The following is a 26,498-nucleotide window of genomic DNA, read 5'->3' as shown; positions in this document are numbered from 1 at the left end:
TAGAAGGGAAAGTTTTCATCTTTCAACATGGCGGTTTTTTGCTAAATTTAGGAAAGCTTAAGGGCAATTTGGGTCATTGCCCCTTGCAGTTAATATCCAGAATTGCATAATAATCCTCCTGGTAGCCGTCAGAAACATATATACTATATTTTTGGTTAACAACATTCTTTATTTTAATAGTTCAAGATTCATGTTTATCAGTTGAGTTATTATTGAGTAATTCTCTATTTATTTTTATTTGTCATGTTTTGTTTTTGAAAGTTAAAATATAAATTTTTAATTAATATTTGAAGATGTATTTTCTTATTATATTAAATTAATATGAGAATAATTGCAACTTATAGTATCTTTCATATAATTTTAGAATATCTAAAATTTAAATTTAAACTATTGATAATCAAATTCAGTATTGCTCTGGAGATTAGTTAATAAATTGACTCTCATAAAATAAAACATGACAAATAAAATTGAACATACAAAATAATATGTTCTTTGTAATTTTTGCTGAGCATTTTTTCAATGAGATTGTTTTAGAAGCAACAAAATAATAGGATCTTGTGATTTTGATTAGTTTTATATTAGTTTTGGGTTAGAAGATATATAATTTGAAGTTTTGTGTTAGAGGAAGCAACTGATTGTTTGTTTGAATTATAATTGTTTCGTAAAACAATTGAATTATAATTGGGTTGTGGATTAAATGTTAATGACGACGATAATTCTTATCTTTTGACTATTTAGTTAAAAAAAATAGTTAATCATTTTGCTTTACGGAAAACAATATAAGCAATTTGCCTTTCAGAGCACGATAACACATACTTATATATATTCATATTTTTCTTCATTAAAAATAATATTTTTTAATGATTAAGACGACATTACGAAAAGAAAGAGCAAGAGCACAAAAAATATATATACTCCTATCATTTTGATTTATGTGGTGTATTTAATTAAAAATATACTTCTTTCTTTGATTTATGCGGTATATTTTGATTAAAATTTTTTTTTATTTAAATTTATATGATATAGTTTGACTGAATATTAATATACATTTTAAATTTATATGATATAATTTGACTGAATGTTGATTTGTTAGAAAATTTTACTTTGAAAGAAAAAAGTTATGTATTAACATATTTGGGTTCATAACTATGATAAAATAAAATCTTTAAAGTTAAATTATTATTATTTTGAAATTAAAAAGTTAAATTATTTTAAAACATATATAATGACTTTTTTAAAAAAATGAAAAAGTAATACCATATAAAATTAAATGAAAAATATAAGAAATTGAGTTGTTTCTCGATGATAAAGTTGAAAAATATCTTCCTCTTGATATATAATCCTTAAATAATTTAGAGTTTAGACTTTAATTAGGACATTAATAGTTATTTATTTTTATTTGAATAAAAAGTGAATATATATATATATATATTTATCTAATATCTTCCTCTTGCTATATTTCTTAAATAATTAAGAGTTTAGACTTTAATTAGGACAGTAATAGTTATTTATTTTTATTTGAATAAAAAATAAATATACATATTTATCTTGATATTTGTTGTTTTAACAAAAATATATTAATAATTTCAATTTTTAATAATATTGGACCCATGTCACGGGCCATTTCCTCTAGTACTATATAGAGTAGGGACTACGTATCATTTGGTTTGATTTGAAGTTTATCAGTTATCGATTTGTATACATGTAAAATTGTTATAAAATCATTAAGATATTAACTTATCGGTTATTGATCATTATCGGTTTGGTTATCAGTTTAACCATTAAGATTTGACACAAAAAATTGAAAATAGCTTAGAAACAAGATAACAAACCAAATAAACCATGCACATGAGTTGACATATTACCTCTTTTTCCAAAAACAAACATGGTCACATTGTAAATAACCAAGAATTTGAGATAGTCAGAAATAAAAATATAAAACTAAGGTCTAAGGACCCCGTTTGACTCCAAAAATACTTGAAAAAAACAAGTTAAAAATATTTTCCTCCATACCAAACACACCCTAAGTCAAGGAATTTTTATACCAAATGGTATAAATATAATTATTTAATTTATGTTATCAATTAATCCATTAAGAAAAAACTTCAAATTATTAAAAACTAATAATCTAATAAAAAAACACATTAAAACCATTATAAAAAACTGCTAAGCAAATAACTCATTATCATAAATCAATAACCTTTTCATTTAAAATTATCAATTTCGATTCGATTTTCAAGCTTGACAGGGCTGTTTTCTTTAGGTTAGTCAAATATATTATACTACTGAAGCGGGAGATTGGAAATAGAAAACACAAAATCATGGCGGGAGAAACCCTAGACGATCGTATCAGTGAGTTGCCGGACTCACTTCTGCTTCAAATTCTGTCCCTTTTGCTGACGGAGGAAGCATTCACAACATGTATTCTCTCTAAAAGGTGGCAGTATCTCTGGACTTCACTTGATTCCTTCATTTTCTCTCCTAAGCGCTATTGGGAAAGAAGCAAAGAATTCCGATCATTTGTTGACTACGTATTGTCTCATTCCACTGCTTCCACAATTGACAAGTTTGAGCTTCACTGCGGTAGCCTGTATGAGCACAAGTCTCAAATCAGTCGATGGCTTACTTTTGCTATTAAGAAAAATGTGCAACATCTTGTAATCTATTCTCATCCTCCTTACATAATGCCTCGAACTTTCTTCACTTGTTCATCTTTGATAACATTACATATTGCGAAATGTTCATAGGTTTCTGTTATTGTTATAGCCTGGAAATCTCTAAAGACTATAAAATTGGAGGATATGGTGGTACTGGATGCCGAAATTAATAACTTACTCTCATGCTGTCCTGCATTGGAAACTATAGTATTTAATAGTGTTGGGGGTTTTCGTCACCTAGAAATTAATTCCTTAAAGGTAAAAAGCCTGAAATTGGAAGGTTATTGGGAAAATGATAGTGGTCACTCATTTGAAATTTGTGCCCCGTATTTGCATCATTTGGAGCTGTCGCGTGATTTTCATGATTTCATGTGTTGTCTTGTTGATGTATCCTCTGTGGTTAATGCTAAGATAACTTTCGACAATACATGTATTAAAGATTTTGAGGATAATTATCTAGATTCTGATGAAGATGATGAAGACAGTTGCAGGGACTATCACGAAGATTTTAAGACCCTCGTCCAAGATTACCTTCAAAAGCTACGTTATGCAACCGAGTTAACATTTGGAACTTTGTTCAGTCAGGTTGGTGATGTTTGTCGTTAGTGCCCTGCATAGCCAAACAGGGATACTTTTGCTTAATTGTACATAACTTGGTGTCAAGTTATTAAAATTACATGATCTTTCTCAAAAAAAACTACAGTCCTTGTTTTCTCGGATTAAATTTTAGCAGACAGTTTCAGAATNTCAGGTTGGTGATGTTTGTCGTTAGTGCCCTGCATAGCCAAACAGGGATACTTTTGCTTAATTGTACATAACTTGGTGTCAAGTTATTAAAATTACATGATCTTTCTAAAAAAAAACTACAGTCCTTGTTTTCTCGGATTGAATTTTAGCAGACAGTTTCATAATGTAAAATGCATAAATTTCACTAACCGAAACTAGAACTTTTGTTAGATTTGTTACAACACTATCTCTTTTTTGTGAAGTGCTTTCTTTATTGCTTTCTCCATTGTTTAATAGTTTCATTGGATTTACTGCACCAGGTCCTATATATATTGCAGTTCAAAGAGGTGCCAATTCTAGAATTGGAATGCAAATATCTAGCGCTAGAGTTGCATTTGGAAAAGTTTAGTTTGTATGGGGCAGTTGGCCTTTTGCGAGCCTCGTGTCTTGTGGAGACACTCAACATATCAATAGAAAATCAGCCTGTAACTTTCTGGAACTTTTTCTTTTCTTTTTACATCTTTTCATTTAATGAAGTTTTAACATCTCTGTCCCCATTCCCCACAAGTTGTTTTTGAATGAGAACTCAAATATATCCTAAATTATCACTAAGAAGCTCCGCTTTTGTAATTGTGAAGCTACACTTTACTGCTTTCTTTGTGGTAAATGGGCTCTGAAATGAAAGGGGTTGTTACACTATCACACTATGCCACAAATATTTATGATACGCATGACTATCATAATCTTTTCCAAGCACCACTAATATCTGTTGGTTTTGAAATTTGTCTATACCAGACATACTGTGAAATCATTTTTGTCACATTAGTTCAGTTTCCATTAGGCTGGCTTGTATTTAGTCCTGGTTATATTCTTCGTCTCCAGTTTGATGATTCTAGGTGCTCTTTTGAGAGAAAATATTTGGTCAAAGGTGATAGTATTGGTTTGCAGAGATATATTTCAAGCTTTGTGTTTTCCAACCTAAAGAATGTTAAGATTGTCATCTTCTCTGGGTGTGCCTGAAGGAGCATGCCAAGAAGCTTTTCAAACTTTCAAATTTTTGCTAAAGAATACAGTGGTTTTGGAGAAGTTCGTTATCGTATCAAATAGACAAAGGTGTGAGATATGTGGAATCAAGTGTATGCCTCGATTTTTATCGCGATTGGCTAATAAACTGGGATCCTCTGCTGATTCTGTGATTATCTTCCAACAATGAGCTTTCTATAACTAGACTACGAGTATTTCTGTCTCAGGATACATGAATTTTCCGTTGTGTTAAGTTTTTGATCAACTTCATGCAATCCCAAACCTTAAACTTCTCATGTTATAAATTATTGTTCTTTTGAAACTTACTGTTATGGTATATCAAATGGTATAGTAGCTTGGTTTCTCATGAAATTTTTGTTTGTTGCATTTTAGATGTTTGCTAGTTTCTTTCAAGATGTAACACTTTGTTTTCCTGAATAAATTATGATGAGTAAATTTACAAACCACATTTTTATGATAATTTCCCTCATTAAATGTTGTCTTTTGCTTCCTTGCTTGGCAATAGCATCAAACCTGATTGCGAAATGGTTCTCTCTTTGGCTCTTTACTTGGAAGAAAGAAGTCTGCATTGTTTGTTTACCACAAATAATTTTAACAGTCTGTAATTGAGGCTTACAGTGCTATTGAATCTTTTCAGATGAAGTTTAGGTTTTATCCTTCCGTTAATGCGTCCGCTAGAAAATTCAGAGCAAGTCATTTCCATCACCACCAGACAGTTCCCCCCACCCCCTTTGAAATCTCATTTTTTTCCTGCTGATTGAAGTTATAACTTTATCATTTGTTAGTCACTTGGCTTACGACTTGCTGACTTGGAAGTTTTTGGATTTACATTTTTGCTATCACAACCTTTCTTATAACTCTCTTTTTCTTCATTACCAACGGATGGAAGTTGTATTATGTTGTCCTCTAAATCCTGTCTTTTCTTTGACCTACTTTGTTGACAAAATTGATATACTATGGCCAATATAGTGAATCTTGTTTTTCGTGAGTGACAACTGATGATCCTAATGACAATAATCCAGGTTTCTTTCAAAACATTGTTTCTGTTAGCTGTTCTTTTGAGCATCACCAACTAGAAAAGCTACCTCAGTGAAAGAACAAAAAGGGATTGGCTTAGTTTTGCTGTTAAAATAAAGTCGAACATATTTTTTAATGACCGTGTTGTCCGGGTCAAGTTCCACGCACCTTGACTAATTCCACGGATACCTATCACCTCTCACCAGAAAGAAACATGTACCAGGTAAATCTAACCACCAAGGCTAGGACAGATGGAAATAATCACCTAGTGTTTTTGTCTGGAACATGTTATAGTCTATTCGAATCCTCTTTGTGTATTTCCTGAATCTTTCTTCACTTGTTTGACGTTGAGAACATTACATCTAGTAGAAAGTTCTTTGGTTTCTATCATTGTCATAGTGTGGAAGTCTCTGAAGAGCATAACTTTGGATAATATGACTAGGGAATTGTGAACTTACTGTCCTGCTTTGGAAACAATTTTGTTTCACAAGGTTAGGGGTTTTCGTTGCCTGGAAATTAATTCTTTAAAAGTAAAAACCCTGAAATTGGAAGGTTATTGGATAGAGGAAGATGTAATAGTCCCTTTGAAAATTTTGCCCCGTATCTTCATTATTTGGAGCTTTCACATGATTTTCATGATTTCAATTGTAGGCATGTAGATGTATGCTCTGTGGTAAATCCAAAGGATAAATCTGATCAAGATTCTGATGATGATGATGAAGACAGTTACGGTGAGGATCATCAATATTCTGATGATGAGGAAGAAAGTTGCAGTGATTATTTTCAAGATTTTGATGATGATCAAGACAGTTACAGTGATTATTATGAAGATTCTGATGATATGGAGGAGGATAATCCTGATGAAGATTCTGATGATATGGAAGAAGACTAGCAGTGATTATCATGAAGGTTTTATTCGTTCAAGATTACCTTCAAAGCTGATTCGTGCAACCGAGTTAACATTCAGAACTTTGTTAACTCGGGTTTATGATGTTTGTCCTTGGTACCCTGCAAAGCCAAACATGGATGCTTTTGGTTAGTTGTATATAACTTGGTGCTGTCAAGTTATTAAAATTGCATGTCCTTCTCAAAACACTATTTTCCTGATTTTCTCTCATTGATTCTAGAAGAAAGTTTCAGAATGTTAACATTATGAGTTAAAGTCATTTTCTATCACCAGAATGTTCTTGCTCCCCTTGAAATCTCAACTGATAGTGAATCTAATTTCATGAGTGACAACTGATGATCATAATGATAATAATCTAGGTTTCTTTCATAATATTCTTTTTTGACATATATTTTTTGAGCATCTCATCATCAACTAGAGAAATCATATCTTTAATAAGAAAAAAACCTAGAAAATATTGTGGCAATTCGGACTCTCCAAAATGCTTCCACACTTGTGTCGGATTCTTTAAAAATGCACCAGGACAACATTTTTCTGAGATTAGTTACCAGGAGTAAGGGTGTACAAAATCGAACCGAAAATCGAACCAAACCGCAAACCGAGTCAAATCGAAAAAAAAACTCGACTAGTGGTTTTGTTTGACTTGGTTTGGTATTGGAAAAAAACTCCGACTATATTTGGGTTGGCTTGGTTTTAACTAAAAAAAATCAACCCGAGACCAAACCAATCCGACATTATATATGTAATTTAAAAATTTTATTTTATACATAAAAATATTTACTTTGAATAATTTTAAAACATTTCTTATACTATTTCATAGTTTTTATTTTTTAATCTATTAATTCAAGTTTAAAACATAGAATTCAGAATAGTCCAATAAAGATTATAGTTCATAGATGTTGATAATTATAATAAAACTTAAATCAAAATCAAATTAATACTAATGCAAAAAGATAATCAATTCAACAATAAGAATGACAATAATATTGAATATTTGTTCTTTAGTTTTACATTGGTTTAGACAATTAAAATACATAATCTAATTTTAATTTTCCTTAAATATTTAGTAATGTAACTAATACTTATTAAACTTATTTTAGCATGATTTGGTTTTTTAAATTATGATCATTTTCATTATGACTTTGTAATATTTATTTTATATGATGATTTCATTATTATTTTTTATTGAATATTTTAGTGTCACCGGTACTCATCTCATATTTTGTGTTATTTTTTTTAAGAAACACCTTAGATAATTGTATTTTGGTTGGACTAAATAAATATTTGAAGCACAAGTTATTGTATGCAAACTTTACCGAAAAAATCCAAAAATCTGAGGTTTATTAGTTTGGTTTGATTTATAAGTTTAAAAATTCGACACAATGATTTGGTTTGGTATTTGAAAAACCCGAACCAACCCAAGGTTGAAAACCCTGAAAAAATCCGAATTTTTTTAGTTTGGTTTGGTTTATAAATTTAAAATTTTTGCACAAATAATTTGGTTTGATATTTGAAAATCCGAACCAATCTGGTCATGTACACCCCTAACCAGGAATAAAATTTCTAAGAGAAGACCAGGAATTTTCGTCTGAGCATAATTGAAATGTTAGCTTTCTATTTATTGCTGATGAAATCTTAAGTGTCTTGAAGGTGTAACCCATTGGTAGCCCCCTAAACTTGGCACGATTTTTCACTTAGACACCTCAACTGAAGGATTTTCATTTTAAACACCTAACGTAGGGTTCCCATGTGTCACTTTAACACTTTTTGCACAGACTTTTGTTGACCATAAGCACGTGCAAGACAACAGTTCTATGTGGATTAACTGACCAATTATATGATGCCAACTCTTAAACCTCTTTACACGTAATTTTTTTTGTGCAAACTAAAAGAAAAATGGAACCATTCTTTGTGATTTTTCAACTTCCTTCATATGATTCTCTCTTTTCTCCGATGAAAACCCTAGGTAAATCTCCGTTCTCTTCACATGTATTTCTTTGTTTTTCCTTCAATTCGTTGTTAGTAATAACCATTGTTGTATTTTATGTTGCCATTTTTCAGGTTTAAGGTTGTATTGACGAGGTATCGGGTTGTGCAACATTGGAGAAATAGAAGAAATTGAAGGTAATGGTGTATTTTGTTTTCTACCTTTGTTTTTGTTTTCTTCAAGAAGGTGTATATTGTTGTTGAAGGTGTATATTGTTGTTGATTCCGCTTTCTTTATTTTAATTTTTAATATAGGTTTTGGCTGGTAAAGTAAGAGGCTTTTTGGGTATTTTCTTTTATTGGGGTCTTCTTTTCGAGATATGGACAACTATATTTTAACTTGTTTTCATCATGGGGGTGTGTTGTTGGAAACCCTAACCCTACTTACCAACGAGAAGTAGATGTATTTGGTGTTGGCATAGATAAAGACCATTTTAGTCTTGTTGAGTTTCTTTCCTACACTAAAGACCTTGGGTATACAAATGTGAAGGGGTTTTATTGTGAACATAACAATGAATTAGTTCAAGTTACTTCTGATACTCAATTGTTAGAATTTGTGAAAGACTTGGTAGATGGTGATGAGTTTCATGTGTATGTGGTCCATGAAGTTGATGAATTGGAAGAATTGCCTGCTCCAACTGGTCTTTTACCATAGTTTGATCCTGTTGATGAATTTGTGGGTATAAATACTGAGGGAATTGTGGAGAATGATTCAGATTTGAATGGAGTTGATACAGAACTGCTTGGAGGTGATACAAATTAGAATGAAGTTGAATCAAATCTGCCTAGTTGTGACACAGATTTAGATGCTATTCCAGATGAAGATGATTCAGATGTTGATGAAGAATTGTGATCCCTTAGGGCTGAAAGAAGAAACAAAAGAAATCCTAATCTTAGAAAGAAAAGAGATAGGGAGAGGAAAACAATAACTAAAGAAGTACCAATAGGTGAGGCTGGTGTGAATAGAGGTTTTGAAGATATTGGAATAAATAAGAAGGATAAATATGTTGGCAGATTGGGCGGAGATGAGAAGTGTATTGATAGCTCAGAATGTGATTGTGATGATAACAATGATATGCTAGATGCAAAAGCTGTTGGAGGTGTTGATCTACCCGACAGAAGAAAGAGAAAAAAGGTTAGGTATGATGATGAATGTACTGTTGCTATTTTTGAACTTGGAATGATTTTTGAGAATGCTAAGGAATTTAGAAAGGCTTTGGCAAAATATGCTGTTGAAAAAAATTATCAGATTAAGTTAAGGCCTAATGAAGCTCATAGAGTGAGAACTAAATGTAAATTCAAAGAAAAATGCAAATGGTTGTGCTATGGTGCTATTGATAGGGATTCTGGTAACTTTATGATTAAGAATTACTATCCTATACACAAATGTTTACCATCAAATAAGAACAAAATGTGTACAACTAAGTTCCTAGTAAGTAGATTCAAGGATGAAATAACTAAACAACCATCTTTGAGGATTTGGGAAATACAAGAATTGTGTAGGGAGGAGTTAGGACTACAAGTGGGTAGAACAATTTGTTACAAAGCAAATATGATGATTCTTAGAGAAAACATGAGTGACTGGAATATGGAATTTGCAAGGTTATGTGATTATGCTGAAGTCATAAAACAAACCGATCCTGGTAGTTCTGTTTGGGAAAGGATGGATAGAGAAACTGTACCAGGAAAGAATTTGTTTGTGTACTTCTATGTATGCTTGGATGCATTGAAGAAAGGGTGGAAGGAAGGATGTAGAAGAATAATAGGATTTGATGGATGTTTGTTAAAGGATGCTTGTAAGGGTGAACTTCTTGTAGCAGTTGGAAGAAATGGAAACAATCAGATGTTTCCTATAGCCTGGGCAGTTATGGACAAGGAGACTAAACATAACTCGAGTTTCTTTATCAACTACTTGAAAGAGGACCTGCAGTTGGGTACTAGACATGGTCTTTCTGTAATGTCAGATATGCAGAAGGTAATTATCGATTACTTTGATAATTGTAGATATATAGAAATATATTTTCTTTCTTGAATTGTATTGAATTGTATTTTATTGTAGGGTCTTCAAGCAGCTGTTGGTGAACTGCTACCAAATGCTGAAGTTAGAATGTGTGCTAGACATATTTGGTCTAATTGGAGTAAAAGATGGAAGGGAGAGGAAAGGAGAAAACAATTCTGGAGATGCTCCAAGGCAACTTTTGAAGTGAAGTACAATGAGGAGCTTTACAAAATGAGCAGACTTGGTAATGAAATTAATGATGATTTATTGCATTATCCACAAGTGTCATGGGTTAGAGCATTCTTTCAAGAGCATTCCAAATATGATGCAGTTGAAAATAACATGTGTGAAACCTTTAACTCATGGATCTTATCATGTAGACACAAATCTATAATAACCATGTTGGAGGAAATTAGGAGAAAACTAATGACTAGAACTGTGGATATGGTTAAGTTTGCTGACATATGGATATGTGATATTGCACCTATGACTAGACTTATGTTAGAGGAGAATAAGGAAAAGTCTAGGGCATGCAAGGTGCTTTGGAATGCTGATGTTGGGTTTGAGATTGGAGAAGGCCAGTATAGGCATACAGTCAACTTGACTAATAGAGTTTGTAGCTGTAGAACTTGGCAATTGAGAGGCATTCCATGCCAACATACTATTTCTGCTTTGTACCACATAGAACAGGAACCTGAATCACTTGTGGAGCATTGGTATAGGAAGGATACCTTCTTAAAGGCTTATAGTCATTTCATTCAACCAATTCCAAATATGAAGATGTGGCCTGAAACTAACAATCCAAGGATTGAGCCTCTTGAACCTAAGCAAATGCCTGGTAGACCTCCAAGAAATAGAAGAAAGAGTAAAGATGAGCAAAGAAAGAAGTATGGAAAGATGTCCAAACAAGGGGTGAAAATTACTTGTTCCAAGTGTAAACAACAAGGCCACAACAAGGAATATTGCAAGGTAAAATAGTTTATTATTTATTTGTGCCTTTTTTAAATTCTTGTTGAATGTAATGAACAAACTTTATGTTTGATATTTAGGTTGGTGTCCATACTTCACAGCCAGCTAGCCACAATTCACAATTTACTGCTGGTCAAAGTTCACAAGGAAGTTGCCATCCTGAACCAACAAGCTCCTTCCAACCTGGACCAACAAGATTCAACCAACCTGCTTCAACAACATCAAACAAGCATGCTTCTTCAACAACAGTTTGTGGTGATACCAGTAGAGTTAAGAGGGCAAGGGAAACTGCAAAAACAAGCCAACCACCACCATTTGTGGATACAAGTATTCATGTTACAAGAGGAATAACCAGTCAACTACCTCCAAAGACAAGACAATCTGCTGGACAAAAAAGATGAAGAGTTGCAACTGGAGAAGATTCTACAAGATGGGGACCAAAGAGGCCAACTAATGGTGGATCAAGTAATGTTGGATTTGGCATCTACACAAGTGCGAGTGGAACCCAAATACTAAACGTAAGTTTGCCATAAACTGTCTCTGAAATGAATGCAAGTTTATATATTAATTTTGGTTTTTTCTTCAAAAAATAGCCTGGGACTTCAAGTCAAAGGATTCTACCAACAGGTTCAAGTTATAAGGATGCAAGTTTAACGGGTATAGAGCTTGGCTTTAAGCCTAGAGGCTTGAGATGGAAAAACAAGGATGCTGTCACCACTTCCCAATTGCAGCAAATGGCAAACAAAAAGAAGAAGTAACACCAACTTAGACTAGTTTGATTTTGGGCCCTTATTTTGCTGTCTAATGTTTTTAGAGTATGCTAGCTTTATTTTGGTACCAGTAAACACTTTTGTGAAGGTTGTAGCCTTGAATGGTATGTAGCATAATGCTAACTTTGAGCTCATTATGGAGCATGCAATATAACTGTCTATGTTTTGTGTAATTTGGGTGTTACATTGTGACGAATATGACCAATTGTGTAATTTGGCTATTTGCTTTTGGTGTTACACATTGTGAGAACGAATTTGAGATTTGTATGTAGCCAAAAAACCAATTTTACTGCAACAACAACATAGAATTTCATTGAATCCAAAATGCACATTTACATAGAAAATTTACAGGAACAACAACATCAAAATACTACTAGATCGAACATCAAATACTACTAGACCGAACACCAAATACAACATCAAAATACTACTAGACCGGACACCTCATGAACACTAACAATTAGGCTTCAATTTCCATATTCCAAACACCAGCAACCCAGTAGCAACGACACCAACAATAAATATATTTCTTGCTCGCTTTAATTTTTCATCAAAAGCATTGACTTTCTTCAACAATCCCCACATTACCCTGTTTGCTTGTGGAGGGTGTCGATCTTCATACCAAAGAAAATAGTCACAACCACCCATTTTCTATAAAAACCAATCAAAAAGAATTAGACGCCAACAATTAATCATCTAATTGACTTAAAAAAAATAAGAGAAACAAAGAATTTTACCTTTGAAATTCTACAAGTTAAAAATCTACGCCCTGGATTTAATTGGGTCCATGAAGTCTTTAATAGTGTTTCATTACCACACCTATAATATCGACCTTCATCCACAGATGCCATGGAAGAATTGGAGAGGCTCGACATGAAAGTATTAAGGGCCAAGAATTAAAGAAAGGCTGAAGAAGAGAAAAATTGGAAAAGAAGAGAGAAATTGGGGTCTTAGTTAGGGTACAATTGGAGAAAAAATAATATAAATAGATGATGTGGAGTAATATTACCGTTGGGGATGCCACATTAGACGAAATTTTGATGTTTACGCGCCCTGAATCAGTGAAAATCACGCGAAACTCCAGCTGTGCAAAAAGTGTTAAAGTGACACATAGGAACCCTACGTCAGGTGTTTAAAATGAAAATCCTTCAGTTGAGGTGTTTAAGTGAAAGATCGTGCCAAGTTTAGGGGGCCACCGATGGGTTAGCCCTGTCCTGAACTAGTTGATGTAACTATTAACTAGTCTTTTTTATAATCTTATCCTTATTGTTATGGGACCATTGCATAGATGTATGAAATAAAACTCGTACCTACAATTAGGGGTGTATATGAACGGGTTGGTTCGGATTTTTCAAATATCAAATCATTTGTATCGGATTTTTAAATGTATAAATCAAATCAAATTAATAAAACTCAATTTTTTCAACCTCAAATTTTTTTGGGGTTTATCCGATAAAGTATTCATACAGACATATAATTAACTTGGGCTTCAAATATTTGTTTAGTCTTACCAAAATACAACTATATAAGGTGTTTCTTAAAAAATAAAATAAAATGTGAGATGACTGATGACACTAAAATATTCAACAAAAAATAATAATGAAATCGCATAAAACAAATATTACAAATTAATAAGTCATAATGAAAATGATCCTAATTTAAAAGTACTAAATCATGCTAAATAAGTCTAATAAGTATTAATTACATGACTACATATTATGAAAATTTAAAAAATATATATATTTTAATTATGTAAACTATTGTAAAACTAAAGAACAAATATTTTTTAGTGTTAAATTGATTTTCTTGTTAGTATTAAGTATTAATTTGATTTTGATTTGAACTTTATTAGAGTTACTAACATCTACAGACTGTAATTTTTATTGGACCATCAAAATTCTAAGTTTCAAACTTGAAATAATATGTTTAAAGATAAAACTATGAAAAAATATAAAAAGATATTTAGAAATTATAGCAAAGTAAATATTTTTATACATAAAATAAACTTTTAAAATTATATATATAATGTCAGGTTGGTTAAGTCTGAAATTATTTTTTAAAAAAGTTAAAACCAAACCAACTCAAGTATAATCAGATTTTTTTCAATAGCAAATCAAATCAAATTAAATTACTAGTCAATTTTTTTTTTCTGATTTAACTCGATTATGATTTGATTCGATTTTGTACCCCTACATACAATAGTTCACATTACCATTCAAATTTTAAAACAAAACAACAAAATATTTTCATAATCCATACAACTTCCTACAAACATACAAAATGAGGGATTTTAATGATGTTATCTTTCTTCTTATCTTCATTGTTTTTGTACGAAGTTGACCTTTACACCTCCACATATTTAAATTAAAAAGTTATAGAAGATTGTAACCTTGGATCACTTTGTTTTGGCGAATTGTGCAAAAGGTTTAACATGTTTGTTTTGCTAATGTAAGATCGGTGGTCTTGATTTTTGAGTGATACTTTTACGGTGTATATTTTAATATTTGGTATTGAAGTGTTTATATATATGTATTTTTTTTTTTAACAAAATATAAATTTGTGGGTAAAATTTTTGTATTTGAAAAATGTGAGCTCATGATATGAGATACCAAAATCAAGTTTTTTTTTAATGGAGAATGCGAGATTTTATCTCATAATTTGAAATCACATAATGCAAATTTTATTTCATAATTTCAAATTACGAAATGAAATCATGTCCAACAAAATTTATGAAATAATCATTACTTTAACCCACATTTAAATTATTTTATCGGATACAATCATTACTCTCAACAACCAAATTTATTGTATTACTTAATTAGAGTTGTACACTATATATTTTTTTTTTTAAATGAAGAGTAGTATACAATAACTCATGTTCAACTTTTTTTTATTGAACTAAAATTCGATCAATAAATATTATGCGAAATATACCACTATGCGAAATAGACCACTTATACCCTTTGTTATATTTTGGGATAAAAAATGCTCCCACCGTTGTCCTAAGGGACCACAAATACTCTCAAGCAGTGTTTTAAAAGGCGGGGGCGTGAGGCGGAGCGTTTTACTTAGTATAGGGCGAGGCGTAAGCCTCGAGACATGGGGCGTAAGCCCTATGGATCTTTAAATTTGTAATTTACAATATATAATAATATAATAACACAAAATTATAAAAATTCATTAATAGTTTGAAATAATTACGAACATGATTAAGGAAACTCATAAAAATGAACTTCTAACATGATTATACAAGTATAAATAATCTAATATCTTAGCTTTCTAATGATAAAAGAATCATTATTTCTAAAAATATATTTTTATCATATTATACAATTTACCCCCCCCCCCACCCCACCCCCTAATGAAAATAATCAATAAAACTTACTAGTATTATGATAAAAACATCACTCGATCATGAATAAAAATAAAATTACTTTCAAACAGCTAAATAAAATATGAGAATTACATGACAAAACCATAAACACCAATGATAAGTGAAAAAGTAAAATTTTTCTACGTATTTTTGAAAGAAATGTTACATAATATATAATTATCTTCACAGTGTTACCAAATAGTAAAACTGCGATACTGCAACTTGTTATTTGAGTTACTCTGAATCTTCTTATCTGTATAGATTAAAAAATTAGTAAGTATCATTCATTTATTCAAGAATTATGAGGCTCAACAAAGCTAACTAAAGATTTTAACACATAGTTTGTGTAAGATCTATTAGGCGATCCCCGAGCGTTGGGCATGCTTAGGGCATACAGTCGGGGATTAGGGCGTAAGCCTTACAGAACTAAGTCCCACACTTGAGTCGCGAGGCGTTTAGCTAGAGCCCCGCTCTAGGGTGAGTCCCAATAGAGTCTTTTAAAACATCGCCCTCAAGAGTTAACACCCCAATTTTTTAGTGACGTGAGACTAATTCTTCCACCTAAGCATTGCCAACTAGGATTCACTACAAAAAGAAATAGACCATTAGCGGCGGCAAAAGTCACCACAAAAGCCCAGAATATCGTCACTAAAGGTTTAAATTGATTTTTAATATTAAATTTTGATTTTATGTTTTTTTCTTCACTGTTTTTAAAAGATCACAAATGATGTCGATTGAGGAGTTTGAAGACACTATGTGTTTTATTTTTATGTCATATGTAAATGCACAAAATGTACAATGATGCATTATGTAGTAGGAGATTTGAATCGATAAGTAATTTTGATGATTTTCATAATAATATTGGATGCTTTTTAATATTGATAGTGCATGTTATTTATATTAGAAAATTAGGTTGCAACTGAAAATTAATTATCATATATTTTTGTTGAAAAAAGTAGGAATTACTAGCGAATGGTTGTTGCAACTTTAGTCTCAACTAAAAATCACTCATAACCTTTAGTGGCAATAATTTGGGAATTTGCGGCTACTTTTGTCGACGCTAAAAGCCTAGTTCTTTTGTAGTGAATCCTAATTAACAACGCTTGTGGCTTGCCACGTCACTGAGAATTTGGATTCTCTCTTTTGTAGTAGATGTCGAACCTGCTGTGCCCCATTGACTAAGAAGGGGGCGGACACAATAACTACATGGACCCTTCCATTTAGTTGCAGCCAGCGCTTTCCCAGGCCGAGCCGAAATAGTTAACTCTTGATGGTATTTGTGGTATCTTGGAATAACATCGGGAGTATTTTTTTATCCCAAACTGTAATAGAGGGTATAAGTGATCTATTTCACATAGTTCAGAGATATTTTTGACCATTTTCCATATTTTTGTTAGAATAGCTTAGAGATAGTAATTTATACTTTTATAATAAATTTGTTATGGCAATTTTAATATTTTTCACTTCATCTTATATAATTGGTATCATGTTTTCTAATCAATGGCCAAACGAGCCTAATTATAGCCCTTATTTAATTTTAATTTTAATTTAAGGCGAATAAACATATTAGGGGTCGTTTGGTACAAAGATTAATAATGCATAGATTAGTAATACAAGAATTAGTAATGCAAAGATTAGTAGTGCAAGGATAAGTAATGCATGGTTTCAAGTGTTTGGTTCATTCTTTTCCACCTCATCTTGTGTTTGGATTAAAACTCTATAAAAATTTCTTTCCAATTATACACTTGAATTATTATGTAATTGGGTCAAGATAAATAATTGTCGGACAATGTTATTTTTTTTATGGCCTATTACCTGGCTATGAGAAGAACAATTTTGTTGTCATGTTTGCTATTTTTTCACTTGAATTATTTGAGGATAAAAAAATGTCTTAATAAACCATGTACTTTTAAAATCGAAAAGACGGTCAACAATGATAAAATTGAATAAACCATCTACATTTACCCATAAAAATTGCAAGTTGTAGCTTTAATATGTATGTAATTTTTTAAATTGTTCAAAATACAAATAATTAGAAAACCACACAAATATATATATATATATAATTAACATTACAAAAGTCATGTAGTGATATATTTACCTTCTAATTAGTAAATGCTAAACAACTCCCATTTCAAATTTGTATTTATTTGTATCGGATTTATTTAGTAACAAACAACCCTCTCTAAATAATTTGTAAGCTAATTTATTTAATTAAATTTACCAGTACACATATAAAACATAAAATCAAGAAAACAAACAAGAGAATTAACATGATTTGCGGGATATTTTTGTCTTTACATTGACTTATCTAATGATATTATATCCTATGTATTACTACTACCTCCTACTAGTAATACATCCAATAATACCATGTAAGATATATAACTAATCCATTGATTAATCATATGTATATATATATAAGAGAACCCTAGGCCCGTCTACGTGGCGCCACCACAAATCAGGATTCCCTTTTAATTTATTTATTTCTAAAACTTGCCTTCCCCTTTCATAAAAAAAATTGTGACTTTTACGAAAAGTTGTGACTTTTATGAAAAATTGTGACTCTTATGAAAAATTGTGACATTTTTGAAAAGTTACGACTTTTATGAATAGTTGTGACTTTTATGAAGAGTTGTGACTTTTACGAAAGGTTGTGACCTTTTCGGAGGGTTGTAACTTTTCCAAGGAGTTCTGACCTTTCCGAAAAGGCACAATAAACATTTTTTTTCACTACCCTTTGTTGTCTATAAATAGAGAGATTTCTTCTCATTTTAAAACAACAAAAATTTTGAACTTCTTCTTCTACACAATTAAATATTCGTGTACTTTGCTCCTGTTGAGTGGCTCACTGACACCATTATTTTTGTATCAATACACTGGTGAATAGAATTGTTCTATCATGAGAGGATCTATTCCTTTAAACTTCGGGTACTAGAGGGGAATAATTTCTGGAAGGGGGACACTGTGCATTTAGTGGGCTCGATTTTTTCCATTATGTTTCATTCTATTGTTACAATTTATGTCAGGTTTTTTTACGGTCATTAATTTATGCTTTTGTAATTAATTATTGTTTTTGAGTACATGTTTTAAATTTTGTTGTTTATGTTTCTACAAAGTTATTGTTATAAATATTTGCTAGTACAGATTAAATAACACACGTTAATTGAGTATTCACACAAGTTTTCTCTATTGAAATTGTTGAAGGTACGATAAAAAAATTCCTTAAAGATCTATACTACCATCTTTTGAAGCCAAAATTCAAATTTGGTATGCCATTGTAAGGATATAAAGACCTTAAAAACTTTATTGCACCTTGATGTGTGAAGTGAACCAGGAAAAGAAGACAAAAATTATAAACTTTTGACATGGGTTCAAGAATGTGTCGGATGATCTATGTGAATACCTAATTTTTGACGTGTTTAATTTACTCCTACAATATATAGTAAGGTCTTTTCTTATATTTTATTTTGTATTTTGTATTTTGGTTTGTATGTCTTTGTTTGTATTTTTTTTTTTAATTGGCCCAAATGACCCAATTTTGATTGAATTGGGCTGATTTAGACCCAATTCTGATAGCAACAATCAATTTTGACCTGGTCCAATAGCACTGGTCAAGAATGAATCTCAACCATTCATAACATTTTTATCCAAGGGCTCTTATGTGACCCTTCCAAAAATACAAAAGACTCCAAAAATCAGAATTTCGACCCTATTTTTTTCTTCTTCTCTCCTTTCTTCCACCTACCACCATCACCGCCACCACTGTTGGCAGCGGCCACCATACCATGGCCGGAAAATTTCTCCAAATTTTACCATTTCTTCTTTCACCCTCCTCTACACAAATCCACAAACCATTCATCTTTATTCATAGCCAAACTTCATAGACCTAAGAAAAATCGAACACAAGTCATCACTTTTTTCTTTAGATTTATGAAGTTCCGGTCATTCCCATCCTATACCATTTACATAAATGTGTAGAGCTCTTCAAGGGCTATCTTTTGATGTAAATTTTATATCAAAAAATTTCCGGCGAAGTTTTCCGGCAACCCCCATTCACCCAAAAATTTATGTCAATCTTTTTCTCCTCTCATCCTCTATCCGAATCCGCCACTATCACAATCTTTTAACCATATAAATCGTTTTGGTGCCGGATTATGTATTGTTTTTGTTAGTGTTCTTTAAAGTTTTTTCATGTTGAACTTTTGTTTGAAGTTTATTTTGAATTTATTTTTATTTTTATATTTTGTTCAATTTGTTGTGTTTGATCTTCAAGATAGGTTAGAAGTTTGAATTTTTGTGTTAGTGGGCTGGTTTTTCTTTTGAATTTTTGGGTCTTGGTCAAATGGGTTTACATTTTGGGCCTATTTTAAATTTTCAGATGACCCATTTAGCTATTATTCAATTAATGAACAAAATAAAAGGGGAAATTTTTCAAAACAACAATATTTTAGCTTTTAATGGACTCCTTAGCAATAGTTTCACTATTTATTTAAAATGTCAATATTTTAATTTGTTAAGGATTGAGTTATGTTTTATTTTATTTTGATTAATTTGAAAGAATACAAATAATTAATAACTGAATAGAGAAAATCATGGAACAAAAAATTTCAAAAAAGGTAATTTTTTTTTAAAATTTAACATCAGTTATGTTTTTGAAAGAGCATATGTTGCCATTTTTCTTTCTAGCGTTTTTTTCTTTGTTCTTAAGAATTTCAATTTTTTTTTTGAAAACAGTAGTTTGTATTTTGATATCTTATATGAGTGGAAGTGTTGGAAAATTTCTAATGCCCTCTGTTTTGGATATTTAAATGTTTGAACTTCTTTGAATATGTGTTCATCCGAAATGTATTCGAATACCTAATGATATGTATAACTAATTTAAAATACAAAAAATGTTGGTATTGATTTATGATGAATACAACTCTTTGGCATTCTAGTTCAAGTACAAAAATAAAGGCAGTTGTGTAGTATATACCAAAATATAAATACAAATTAGTTGTAGATCGAAATGATATTGAAAAATACAGTTGCGCTGAATACATAGAATAAGTTTATTCAAAATAAATTGTATTTATATTTCAATATCCAATTTTGTTATATTATTATTTCACTTTAAATTTGCAGAAAGTATTTTCTAGCTTAGTTTTTATTTCAAATATCAGGTTGTATTTCAATATCATTTTGTATATTAATCACAGAATGAATACCAATAATTTTGTATTCCCCTTCTTGTGATATATTCGTCGCACAATTTTATATATTATGTATTCATAAAATTATATTGCTTTAGCCAAATAAAATACAAAATATGTCTTACTAAGTTTGTGTTTCAAATATCAGGTTGTATTTCAGTATGATTTTGTATTTCAAACGAAAAAAATGAATACCAATAAGTTTCCATTTCCCTTCTTATAATGTATTCGTCACAATTCTATAAATTATGTATTCAATCATAATATATAGAATTGTGACGAATACATTATATACCTATTTAAATTACTACAAACTAAAAAAGAAATACAATATTTTAAAATAAAAATACAAATGATGAGTAAAAGAAAAACAATTGATAAACAAAAATTAATATGAATACAATTGTGGTATGAATACAATTTTGTAACCTTCTTATTTGACTTTGTCTTTCTTCTTCTTCATCATCTACTATGTTCTTTTTTTCGATTTTTTTCCATCAAAATCGAATCTGAATCCGTATTCACTTGTGCATTAGTAACCCTATAAGCAAAATTCAAAATTATTAAATATGAATGTATAAAAAAATCAAACAATATATGATGTATGTGTGCTAATGTAGTTACTACAATCTACTAAATCTCAAATATGAAAACAAAATTTTTGATAATTTGAATTTCGAAATTATCAAAAATTAGAATGTATTAAATATCAAACAAAATAAACATACATATGAATTTCTAGATTCTCCAAAATTTGAAAAATTAAAAGAAAAACACAAAAAAGATCGAAAAAATTGAAAATCATAATTATTTGATGAATAACTAAACAAAGTCACATAAAAATTAAAAAATTCGACTGGAAATCCGTAATATATAGAATCGGTGATTTAAACATCAAATCAAAATAAATCAAAATGGATAATGGAAATTACCTTGCCAATCGAGAAATCTGCTTGAATTAATAAATAGATTTGATTTAACAATAAAGAAGATTTCTTGATGAACAACAATTTAGCACCTTGAAGAAAGATAAACTTGAAACGTTAAAGGTGGGGAAGACGTGAAAAGTGGGGAAGAAACGTGAATGGAGTTGAAAAAAGGTTAATGTGTATTGGTTTAATTTTTTTTTCTTTAAACGGTTATTGATATATAATTTGGTCCAATATAGGACTTTTTCCATAAATAAAATTAATTTTAAATGCTAAAATCTGAATACATATTATTTTATAAAAATATTGTCATTTTGCCATTTTAAATAAATATTTTAAAGTGTTGTTATTTTGACTAATTATGTTAGATATTATGACTTAATTGCTAATTTTCCCTAAAAGAAATGGACTATCTAAAAGGGAAATGCAGTCTTTTTAATTAATCTGCTCTTGAAAAAAGAAAAAAGAAAAAAGAGAAAAGAAAAAGAAAAAAGAAAAAAGAAAAAAAAAAAAGAGAAAAGAAAAAGAAGAAATTCAATTGGCCATCTTGGGTGACACATTGGGAAGGTAAAGAGTTTAATGCATGCATTGACTATTAAGTTTTCAAGAAAAGTGAGTGTTAATATTCACCACCTATTTAAACCCTATTTTTCTTTCATTTCAAGAGAGAAAAAAAGAAACAGAAGAGAAAAGGTACACAAAAAAGAAGAAAAATTAGAAAGAAGAGAGTACCAAGTCTTCCAAAAAAGAAAAAGAAAGAAATACTTTAGAATAGCAAGAAAAAAAAAATCATCTTTTGTGAATTTGTTAGTTCAACTAGTTTGCTTCCACTATTTGCTTGTCATCACCTTTAGGCATTTTTCTTTTACATTTCACAACGTAATCTTAAATTAATGTTTCATGTTCTTTTATATTTTGATTAAGTTTTTTATATTAAATTTGTTTGATTTAACCAAGTCTATCGTGATTCTTATATGATTATGCTTATTATTATGGACAAATGTCTTCATTACTAATGTGGTGTTTAGTTTAATTTACCTCATCATGAAATTGACAAGTAAACTTGTGTTTTGCTAAAGAAGAAAACATAATATTTTCAAAGTCTTTTTTTATATTTTAATTTCAGATCATTTTAAGAAAAAAAAGAGAGGTTGTTTTTTGCAAAAACATAAAATTGGTCATTTTTACAAAATATGAATCTGGTCATTTTGTAAATACTTTTAAAATAAAATAAAAAATTCCTCTCTTAAATAGATATATGAAATGGATTATTGAAACAAAAATGCAAATTTGGTTTCATTTAGGTTTGCAATTTAACTATTATATAAAATTAATTATTTTTGCAATTTTCTTTCAAAAGAGAGCAATGTGACCATTTTGGGTAAAACTGAAATTTTTACTAGAATGGTCATTTCTGAAATTGTATCAATATTTTTTTTTTAAAATTTATTCTTTCACTACTTTTTTTAAAGAGATAATTTCAGAGACCTCCCTCTAGGTTTCGCTCTATAACACTCACCTCCCATGTGGTTTACTATATTATGTCTACCTCCCTTATTTTCATTTTCTTGTAACCATTCTTTAAACCTATTTAAACTAAATACAAATTAATTTAAATTTGACAATTTTACCCTTCTATATATTAATTTCTTCATATTAATAAATATTATATAAAAAAATAACTCATTTAACAAATACTTTAAAAATAAATCAGCACAAATAAATTTTCTTAAGAATTAAAAGTCCTCTTCTCTTCAAACTTCCAGTCTTGTTCAATTTTTCTCCATTCTTCTTCGCAAGAGTAAGCCATCTTGCTTGCAAAATCAAGCAAATTAGGTATTCTTCTTCAAATCTCATATAATTGCTAATGCAGACTAAGTATTCTTATTTTGTGGATTTTGATTCTACATCACATATAAAATAGTCCTTTTGGCTACTGGATAATTATGTTTTTCACCCTAAGTATTTAGTCTAGGTCTTATGGTTTGATGTGATCTAAAACTCGAGTATAGTTAATATTTGGTGAAAACGGTGGGTCAGTTTGAATGAAGACTTTGATCTTTGTTTGATAAAAAAAACACGTGTGTGTGTATATATATATATATATATATGTATGTATTTATGATCATTTACTTTTTAAAGTATTTGTTAAATGAGTTGTTTTTTTTTTAAATATAATATTTATAAATATGAAGAAATTAATCTATAGAAGGGTAAAAATGTCAAATCTAAATTAATTTATATTTATATTAAATAGGTTTAAAGAATGGTTACAAGAAAATGAAAATAAGGGAGATAAACGTAATATCGTAAATCACAGGTGAGGTGAGTGTTATAGAGCGAAACCTGGAGGGAAGTCTCTGAAATTATCCCTTTTTTAAAAGGGGCTTAGTTATTATTTTAAAGAAAACTTTTTTTTTCTTTTGTTGTTGTTGTTAAGTAGTGATATATATATATATTAATAGATATCATTTTGCCAACAAAAAAAATATCATTTTTCATGTTTTTATGTTGCAACGAGTTCAATGATTCATTTTTTAAATCATTATTAAAGGAATTGAGTAATTAATTATTAGTTTTATTTAATAAATAAAATTTATTAAATACCACCATGTGTTCGGTTGCGATCCTTGGTGTGTATTATTTTTTTTTAAAAAAAAGAGGTGTTGTGTGTGGCTACGCTCCTAGGCAAATCATTTTTGTTTAAAATTAGTGACTAACACAAACTTATATTTTTATACAAAAAATATTTTTAGCCAAATATGAGTTAATAAAGCGATCGTGCTAGATTCACGGGACTCGGGGGGGTGCCTCACACCTTCCCCCGATCAATAGAATTTCTTACCCTATCTTTGTTTCGTAGACTAAAAAAATAAAGAGTCATTTTCTTTTTGATTAGGAATTACCAGGTGACTTGGAACACCCAAAAAACTTAATTTCAAGTGGAGACTTAAAAAAATATTTTTAATTAGCTTTTATTTTTCAAAAAAGAACCCGTCACATCCCTAGCAATTGCCAATGCAGAGGTGTGACAGATCTGACGACTCTGCTGGAGACTGTTTTTATTTTTATTTTTAGAATTCGAGATTTGTGCATTGACTATATTTGGCTACTTTGATTATTTGGTTAATTTTTGTGTTTGTTGGCTAATTGTGCTATTTTGATGAATTGTTGTTTTGATATTGTGCGATTGTATATAAGTTGTCTTCTCTCGCACATCTTCTAAGTCTCTGGAATTTTGTTATACACTGTGTGCGGATACGCTCCACATGACTTCTGCCTAAGACGAGTCAGTGTGTGGTTACACTCCTGGTTCAGGATTTGTCACACATGTTAGGCGAGGTTGGACCACCAGCTAAGCCGAAATAGCTCTGCTACCGGTACGCTGACCCTCCTCGGCTCAAGTTGTCCACTCGAGTAAAGCAAGTCTAGACACCTTTCATATAAAGTGTTAAACCTAGCAAAACTATCCTGGTAGGCTACGTTTATTTGCATCATGTGCATTTGACCTAGAAAATCTAAGATAGGTACCCACTATAGATCAACATGTTCATTTTATGTACTACGTGAAAATAATTTTGTTCAGAAGGCCTTTACATTGCTGACCAACTTTACAACAACTTTGTCTTTCAATTTTATTTTAAAAAAAGGGAAAAGAGATTGAAATAAAGGGGTGCACGTGGGAGTCATTTTTTTATGAACTACGCACACCTAATTCTCACTAAAATGAGATACGTAGGCATCCCTTCTCGAGTTTGTTGTTTGTATAAAAAAAGGGGGTATCTTGTATTTTAAAAAAAACTTGATTTTTACTTTTTCTTTCCTCCCTTGATTAGAGTTTGTGATAAAAAACTTTAATTAGATACTATTCAAAGGTACAAATGACACCTCCAACTAAAGGACATGGTTCTAAAAGGCCTAAAAGTTAAGGTATTCCAGAATGCATGATTGTTGAGACAATACCCAAGGATCTATGGCGATGGTGGACATGCATGGGGAATTATGAGCAAAGAAGGGTAAAAGAACATCTGGGGCATCTTGTGGATTTGATGGAGATTGACCCAAGAAGAGATGTGATTGAGGCATTAATTCCATTATGGGATCCACAAAATAGCGTGTTTCGATTTTCTGACTTTGAAATAACACCAATTCTGGAAGAAATCGGTAGTTTCATGGGAAAAGGATCCAGTATTCGAGGGTGCTGATCTCCGCAACAAAAGACCTATAATCCCAAAGAACGTTGATGCCAAAAAGTTCCTAGACCTTCTCAAGATCAACCAAACAGAGAATAAGAGTTTGAAAAATGGGTGTGTCTCATTAGACTTTCTATATGAGAGGTACGATCAAAATGATGGATTTAAAAAAAATACCATAATCAACTTAGCAATCAAGGGGGCGTAGAGGCTTGGAAGGTGAATGGAAGTTTGACTTTCATGGCCATGTTTTTTGGGCTCATCGTTTTCCCCAAATGGGACCAGCATATCGACATTCGTTTGGCAGGGGTGGTGAAGGCGCTGACCACAATGGAAAGTCCTACCATTATTCCCATGATCCTGGCAGATATGTTCCATGCATTGACTAAATGCAAAAATGGGGAAACGTACTTTGAAGGTTGCAACATGTTGCTGCAAACATGGTTATTGGAACATCTTTATCATCATGATCGTGCGCCCATGTTTACTTCAGATTGGTGTAATTATGTTTCCTCTCATATGGAAAGAGAAGCGAAAATCAATTTTCCAAAAGGAATTTTAGCATATTAATAGAAACTCTCGGTAATCACATCTGATGAAATTGTATGGAACCCAACTAAGGATGTCATTTGCATGTCTACTGGTATCTCGTTTTTTGTGTTGATTGGGTATAAAGGAGTCCAACCCTATGCCCCACTTCGGGTTATGCGTCAGATGAATAGAGTTCAAGAAG

General features: G+C 30.8%; 2 protein-coding genes and 1 pseudogene across 2 annotated transcripts in view; all 3 read left to right on the top strand.

Annotated features, from left to right (window-relative positions):
• The first annotated feature begins 2,273 nt into the window (after positions 1–2,273).
• Positions 2,274–4,586, top strand: LOC125862118 (F-box/LRR-repeat protein 25-like; annotated as a pseudogene).
• Positions 2,352–26,498, top strand: part of LOC125862076 (putative F-box/LRR-repeat protein At3g18150) — a 140,706-nt gene continuing 116,559 nt past the window's right edge. Inside the window, exon 1 of the mRNA XM_049542098.1 lies at positions 2,352–2,437. The gene's annotated coding sequence lies outside the window, so the exon portion shown is untranslated. The remainder of the gene's footprint in view (positions 2,438–26,498) is intronic.
• LOC125854873 (uncharacterized) lies at positions 6,432–12,063 on the top strand. Its single transcript, XM_049534469.1, has 8 exons — positions 6,432–6,479; positions 8,993–9,086; positions 9,138–9,186; positions 9,352–10,312; positions 10,397–11,305; positions 11,386–11,632; positions 11,726–11,823; positions 11,899–12,063. The coding sequence occupies exons 1-8, from the start codon at positions 6,432–6,434 to the stop codon at positions 12,061–12,063; spliced, it is 2,571 nt and encodes an 856-aa protein (XP_049390426.1).

The sequence above is a fragment of the Solanum stenotomum genome, chromosome 1, assembly GCF_019186545.1.
Source record: "Solanum stenotomum isolate F172 chromosome 1, ASM1918654v1, whole genome shotgun sequence".
Lineage (NCBI taxonomy): Eukaryota > Viridiplantae > Streptophyta > Magnoliopsida > Solanales > Solanaceae > Solanum > Solanum stenotomum.
Note: the sequence above shows the minus strand (reverse complement) of the source record. Positions and strands in the feature narration are given on the sequence as shown.